We start from the raw sequence: 7700 nt of genomic DNA on the forward strand, positions 1-7700 counted from the left end.
TGGCTTTTTCAAAATCCCATGATCAGTATATACATTCAACATTTTTCTCTCGCTATATTCAAAATCCTAACACCAAAGTTCATATATAATTTCCCAAAACTCCATGCCTTGGCATTTTTAAAACAGGGAGGTTTTTCCTAGTGTTAAAGGTCATGGGAGTGCCAATGGTGGTGGTTTCCTTTAAAGACCGAAGTCATGGCCACAACGAGTTTGAGGTGTGGGAGATATGTTGCAGTGATTGAGGTGAACATTGTTGATGTGTCGGATGGCAGAGGGAGCGAAGCACGTGTGGGTTCTTTGTGGTGGTTAGAGAAAATCTATGTTGCACGCTTGTGATTGATATTGTAGAGGTTTTGGGAGAGGTGAATAGTGTTCCATCAAAGAATGTTGCAACAATCACAAGGTTAGAAAAAGGTGAGAATGAGATTATGGTGAAGAAGATAGTGAAGGAGACAAACATAAAAATTGTGAATACTTGTATCGACGTAATAACAAATGCAACGAAAATGAATTGTTGCTAATTGCTTTAAAATATCAAAGTTAGTTTTAAGGAGGTCGTGTGTTCTAAGGAGGTCGTATGTTCAAGCTCGAACATTGTTGCTTCCTCTTCATTTAATATTTATTTTCACTTGTTGGGTTTTCCAAATTCAAGCCCAACAAGTGACTAGAGTGTTATATATTATATTAAATTTATCTTTATCCATCAGCTTGATTTTTTTAGTTAAATTAGTGATTTAAGATGATATCAAAGCATGTAATCCAAGAGGGTCATCTGTTCAAGCTCTTGCATTGTTATGATTAGGTCTTTCTTTGTATTTCAAATTCACAAATGAGAGGAAGTGTCCAATATTATATTAAATTAAATTTGTCTTCACCCATCAACTTAGGTTTTTGAGTTGAATTAGAGACTTAAGATGGTAACTGAACAGATAGTCCAAGCACGTCATGTGTGTTCATGCCCCTGCACTGTTGTGATTGAGTTTTTCTTCATATTTTAAGTTCACAAGTAAGGGAGAGTGTTAGGATACTATATCAACTTAAATTTGTCTTCTCCCATCAATTTTGAGGTTTTGGATCAACGGGTCATTTAAAAAAATATATATATTGATTTTTTCTACTTATTTTTTCTTGTGCCATTGAATTGAGATCACTTCACAAGAATAGGTGAGCTCAAGACCAAGTATTGGTGTAGTCTAATTAAGCGACACTTAATCGTTGTTCTTTTAACTTATTTTAATTATACTAGACTCAGTCTATTCCCACTTAAAATAATTTCATACACATAATACTCAAAACACATATCCAAACCCCCAATTTTAAACACACAAATAATTAAAATGGAATAAGCTCCAATTTCGACGCACATAAAAAACTAAAAATGCATATAATTTTCTGGCTAAACCCCATAAATTCCCCACACCCCAACTCTTAAATGAATGTGCTTGAGTGTTATATATATGGTTGAAATTAGTTAATTAGATGGGCTCACGACCCACGCCCACCCTTCCACCCCATCAATAACTAATTCTTACATAAAATAAGTAACGATTCTGCATAGAATTCAAATCTTAAAAAGGAAAAGGTACACCCCTCATTCTTTCTACATTTTTCTGAGTAGCATTTCTTGAGTTTCTATCCGATTACATGATGTATTCTATCGCATTCGTGTGTGTTCTTTTGTATGTAGTCATGTTCAAGTTAGAAACAAAAGATGTATAAGTGTATGGTTTATATTTAACTAATGTGCATTTCTAAATTTGGACATACATGTTATTTAGTTCTAGAGTGGCAACATAATATATAACTGTATAGTTTAACAATTGAAGAAGACGATAGTATAGACGTGGTCGAAAATTCTTTTTTAATATAATCAATAATTAAACAAAGTTTAAGAAAATATGATAATTGATTAATTACAAAGAACAACATGCTCCCATGTGATCATTAATAAATTATGAGTTCATAACTCCTATTGAGGGAAATAGAGTATTTGAAATAAGAAACGAAAAGAATATACTCTAAATTATATTTCTAATTTTCAAATTCATGGGCCAACCATCTCCTCTTCTTCCTCCCTCCCTCTCCTGCTTTCCCATCTTTGTACATTTCTTTCTCCTTCAGATACACTATTTTCCATTTATTCCCATTCTTCACTTTTCTACTATAAAATACAATCTTCTGTTTTCATCCTTTCTCCACCATTCTACCCAAACCCAAAAATAATGGTGCTCTCTAAAACTTTCTCTGAATCTGATGTTTCCGTACACTCCACATTCGCCTCTCCCTACGTTCGGAACTCTGCTCCAAGGCTCACCATACCCAACAACTCCATGCCCAAAGATGTCGCCTTCCAAATCATCAACGACGAGCTCATGCTCGACGGCAACCCCAGGCTCAATCTAGCCAGCTTCGTCACTACTTGGATGGAACCCGAATGTGATAGGCTCATCATGGACTCTATCAACAAAAACTACGTCGACATGGATGAATACCCCATCACTACTGAGCTTCAAAACCGTTGCGTCAACATGATTGCTAATCTCTTTAATGCACCCTTAGGAGACTCCGACGCCGCTGTCGGAGTTGGGACGGTGGGGTCGTCGGAGGCCATCATGCTAGCAGGGCTTGCGTTCAAGAGGAAGTGGCAGAACAAAAGGAAGGCGGAAGGGAAGCCTTATGACAAACCAAATATTGTGATGGGTGCCAATATGCAAGTTTGTTGGGAGAAATTTGCAAGATACTTTGAGGTTGAGTTGAAGAAAGTTAAAGTGAGAGAAGGGTATTTCGTGATGGACCCTGTTCAAGCCGTTGAGATGGTGGATGAGAACACTATTTGTGTTGCTGCCATTTTGGGGTCAACTTACAATGGGGAATTTGAAGACGTGAAGCTGTTGAACGATTTGCTGGTGGAGAAGAATAAGGAAAGTGGATGGGATACGCCTATTCATGTGGATGCTGCCAGTGGTGGGTTCATAGCCCCATTTTTGTACCCAGAGCTTGAATGGGACTTCAGGCTTCCTTTGGTGAAGAGCATCAATGTGAGTGGCCATAAGTATGGGCTTGTCTATGCTGGAATTGGTTGGGCAATTTGGAGAAGGAAAGAAGATTTGGCTGAAGAGCTCATTTTTTATATCAATTACCTTGGAGCGAATCAACCCACTTTCACTCTCAATTTCTCCAAAGGTAAAAATAAATTCCTAACTATTATTAATCAAAACCCAACGAGAATTTGAGATGAAATCAGGCTGACATATGTTGAATGATGGAAAAAATAACAGGATCAAGCCAAATCATTGCTCAATATTATGAACTAATCCGGTTGGGTTACGAGGGATACCGAAACGTGATGCAGAATTGTCACGACAATGCAATGGTGTTGAAGGAAGGGGTTGAAAAAACAGGGAGGTTCAGGATAGTGTCAAAGGACATGGGAGTGCCAGTGGTGGCATTTTCTCTCAAAGACCGAAGCCGCCACGACGAGTTTAAGGTGTCAGAGATGCTGCGGCGGTTCGGGTGGATAGTGCCAGCGTATCCGATGCCAGAAGGGGCAAAGCACGTGTTGGTTCTTCGAGTGGTGATTAGAGAAGATTTCTCTCGCACGCTGGCGGACAGGCTTGTGGTGGATATCGTAAAAGTAATGGGAGAGTTAGATAGTAGTGTTCCTATTCCACCAATTCCAAAGAAGAGTGAGAAAATGGTGAGGTTGGAGAATGGTCAAAAGAAAAGGAGTGGGAAGAAGACGGGAGAGGTAACTACAAAGAGGGAAATAGGGGCTTATTGGGGGAATATAACAACTGGTACGAAAATCAAGCTTGCTGCCAATCTGGGTGGTCCTTCAGTTAATGTAATTGCCTAATAAGATGAGGAAACTTTTCACATTTCTTCCAATCGTTTTGAATCAAGAGTTTCAAGCACTTTTGTCCTTTATTAGAAGATAAATTTCTTTATCTTTTATCCTTTTCAATTTGTAAAATTTGACTGAAGTTTATTGATGATAGATTTGTTCCATGAGTTCTTAAATGAAATAATGTCTACAGATTTGAAATTTTAAAATTAAGGTTACATCTGTTCCATTGCAGAATGGTGTCAAATTTTGAGGAGGGGAGAATATACCTTAGCTTACTTACAAGAGGACAAGAAATGAACTCTAATATTAAAGAAAGTGACGGAAAATCGGTGCAAAAGGAGGAGACACAATTTTTTTTCTGGAAGAAATTCAAAGTTTTATTTTAGAATGTAGAATGATAGACACTTAAAATTTACTCTCACTCTAATCCTTGTGACTTGGAGTATTTCTCAATACACATTGTTGTTCACAATTTGTAATATTTTTATATCACTTTCATTCACGACATGGAAACCTCAGGTTATTGTTGTTCGAAAATTACCTTAACCACTCAGAATTTTTTCTGATAATTTTTTACATTAAAATCCCCTCTCTTCAAATTAGCAACACGAATTTCAAGTTTTTTTATCAATCTTCCTTGATGTTCTTTGGTCACTTTGATTTTAACCAGACTACCGAGCGTACTTATTGATGTTTCGTCATATGCTACTGTTTCTACTTAGACGATCTCCTTGTTGATCATACTATTTCACGTTTCAATACAAGATTTGAATATCATATACTCGTTGATGCTACTTTTGAATTTATATTGCTTCATTAGCTTCTTGCTTATGCAGATGCTCCTCGCCATCCTCCTACTATATTTTAGTGTACTAATCATAGTATCATCAAGATTACTCAAATGATGTATTTCATGAACTTACAAATCGCACATTTAAAATAATTATAACTTTGTTTGTCATCATCTCCTAACCACTACAATCCTCTTAATAATAAAAAAAAAACATGTATTATGAAATTCAAAATTTCTTTAACGTTTGAAACTGTTAAACTTAGTCAAGGTCAAGAGAAAATGAAATTAATGGAAAAAGAAGGTAAACATACTTGGAATTTAAGTTTAGGTTTGAGAAAAAGAGAAAAGTTGCAAAATTAGGTAAGTGTCAAAATGAGACTTTTAGAGGGTAGAGTGGGTGGCCAAAGGAGCTATATAACCTCTAAATGTTGTTTGTTGGACGACCAAGGGAAAGGAAAGAACCTCTAAAGAGGTTAGCTTGCGTTTAGAGCTAGACGTTTGAGACTTGTGTTGGACGGCAAGACAAACACCAAGAAGGTCATGCGTTGAAGTTAAGGCTTGACAACAAGCTTGGGAGATTAGTTAGGTGAAAAAGGTTGTCACTTGAGTTGGCTAAGCGAGAGGGCATTAGAGAGTACTGTGAGACCTGCTTCTAACTTGAGGATAAGAAGTAAAATATGGCTAAGTGTTTTGAAATTTGTGTTTTGTTTAAGAAGTCGGCATTTATCAACCCGCGGAAAGGATTAAGTGATAAAATCTTTAATGGTTAAGTATAAGTTTTGAGATTAAGAAGTTAGTTCGCGAGGAAGTTTTGAGAAAAGAAGAATTGACGGTAGGATCTATAAGTCTAAACGTTCACAAGAGAAAGAGTCTTCATGAGAAAGTTGGGTAGTCTGCGAGAAGAGTTATGCATTAAGATTTTCGAAAGTTATGTTAAGCGATTAAATCTATTACTGAAATGAAATTAGGCGAGAGGAAAGAATTGGCGAGAAAATGTCAAATCTGATTTGACAGGGTTAACATGTAAGATTAAGAATTTAAGAATGACTAACATAAATATTAATTTTACACGTGTAAAGTTTAAGTAGGAGCTATCAATTAGACAGGGGTTTGAGGATGACTAATCCAAGTTAAAGAGTAGTAAATAAAGGTTTTAGGTCACTACCTAAGGAGAATTTTTTGAAAATTTTGAAGTATTGAAGTACTGTCATTTTGTTTTTGCGAGAAGGCTATGCAAGAAAGAAGAAGAGATTTCTGGTTCTAAGGCTAAGTATTTGTGAGTGATCTTTTCTTAAAAGTATTTATATGATTCAAACACGTTTTATAATGTTTAAAGCTTGATTTGATGACTATGATATTGATTCAGAAATGGTTTTCAAACCATTAGTTGCTTCCTTGAATGAGCTAACGGTTATCTGCACATAAGATTAAAGGCAACTATGTAGAAAAGACATGCATGGTGAAATGAAGTCAGCCAATGTAGAAAAGGACTACATTTTGTTAGGCGGCTTGAGCAAGAAGAACGAATATGTATGTTCTCAGATGCTGTTGATACAGTAATCTAAATGCAAGGTACCGAGACCAAGCGTAGAGAACGATTCGAGATCCTTGGCAAAAGGAATGATTGTGACTAATGGGTGTTTGTGCAAAATGTATTTTGATGTGATTTGTTTGTTGATCTGATTCTATTGTAAAAATGATTATTTGGGTTTTGATATGTTTTGCGAAATTATGTGGTTATTGATAAACTGATTTGTTTTAAATTGTATGGATTTTGGCGAAAATGATTTATGGAAAGGTATTGCGAAAAATATTCTATAAAACATCACTCAGTTTTTCAGACTTACATTTTAAAATTTATCTTCTGGGAACATGCATTTAGGTCAAGTAAAGAAGAAGGTCGAAGGGTTTGCAGCAAGTTGAGAAAGCTACAAAGTGTTTAAGAGTTTTGATTAATGTTATTTATTTTGGTCAAGATGTTGTAATTGTATCCTATGTATGAAACGCCTGTTGTTAATAAAGCTTAAATTTTAGTTATGTTGTCTATGTTAAGCTTTAACGCCTAAAGCATGGTATTTAAGTATTTGGCGCTTAATCAGGGCAAAGGATTTAAGATGAGTGTCTTGGAGTTTAATCGCATCAAAACGCTTGTTGTTGATTAAAGTTTAAGTTGACTTCGGAATGATTTATGTTTATCTCTATTGCATGATAGTTTAAAAGAAGTTAAGTTTGAGCTAGGCGCTAAGACAAATTTCAAGATTTTAAGCTAAATCACGTCCTATTTGCACTACTTCCTACGTTTTGGTTGTTTTGCGATCGGGGTGTGACAGTTACCTAGGCGTTTGAGGCTTGCCATTGGGTGACTAAGTACTACACGAGGAAGGGTGCTAAACGAGGGATGAAGCTAGGAGGCCATGGCAAGGCTATGCGAGATGGTTTAGAGGTTAGCTATCCGATTGGATTAAGTATGTGACATGCTCTAAGCACTCAGTTAACATATATTTTAACTATGTCATCGTGCATTTTGTGATCAAGAAGGACGTGGAAGACTTCAACTGACATCACACCACGTCCCGAGATGAGCAATTAGTTGCTGAGGTGGGGTGTGACATGTATTATCTTTGATGAAAAAGGCTCAAGAAAAATTGTTTCTTTGTACACAACAAGATCGTTCATTTAATAGGCAAGTCAACTCCAGCCCAACATCCACTCATCAACTTCTTTTTCATTGATAATCGAAATTCTGAACATGCATATTTTTATTTGACAATTAGTTGTATGTTAATTGCAACAATAACTATTTTAATCAGTCATGATCGTGATCTATCATTGAATGTTAATAGTCAAATAAATTTTAAACAATGATTTTAACTTAAATTTTGGTGAAAAAATGGGGGTAAATTTTGGATTTTCTTAAATTTTTTTAAGATGAAAGGTATTTTTGAAACTTTTCGATAGTTATATTTTTTAAACAAAACTTCTAAAGTGTGTTTGGGGAAAGGGTTGAGTTAATGGAGGATTAGTATTATAAAACTAGTGTTATGATACACCTAACTGTTA

At 35.8% G+C, this 7700-nt stretch overlaps 1 protein-coding gene across 1 annotated transcript; it reads left to right on the forward strand.

Moving 5' to 3' along the window:
• The first annotated feature begins 2030 nt into the window (after positions 1 to 2030).
• LOC101214676 (glutamate decarboxylase 4) lies at positions 2031 to 4053 on the forward strand. Its single transcript, XM_004151287.3, has 2 exons — positions 2031 to 3183; positions 3279 to 4053. The coding sequence occupies exons 1-2, from the start codon at positions 2223 to 2225 to the stop codon at positions 3854 to 3856; spliced, it is 1539 nt and encodes a 512-aa protein (XP_004151335.3). The 5' UTR covers positions 2031 to 2222; the 3' UTR covers positions 3857 to 4053.
• Positions 4054 to 7700: the final 3647 nt, after the last annotated feature.

The sequence above is a fragment of the Cucumis sativus genome, chromosome 5 (genome assembly GCF_000004075.3).
Source record: "Cucumis sativus cultivar 9930 chromosome 5, Cucumber_9930_V3, whole genome shotgun sequence".
Lineage (NCBI taxonomy): Eukaryota > Viridiplantae > Streptophyta > Magnoliopsida > Cucurbitales > Cucurbitaceae > Cucumis > Cucumis sativus.

Bases quoted from the DNA above. Each gene is read 5' to 3' on its own strand.
- LOC101214676 (XM_004151287.3), top strand. From the start codon at position 2,223: ATGGTGCTCTCTAAAACTTTCTCTGAATCTGATGTTTCCGTACACTCC. The intron at 3,184-3,278 runs GTAAAAATAAAT...AAAAAATAACAG, and splicing joins CACTCTCAATTTCTCCAAAG to GATCAAGCCAAATCATTGCT.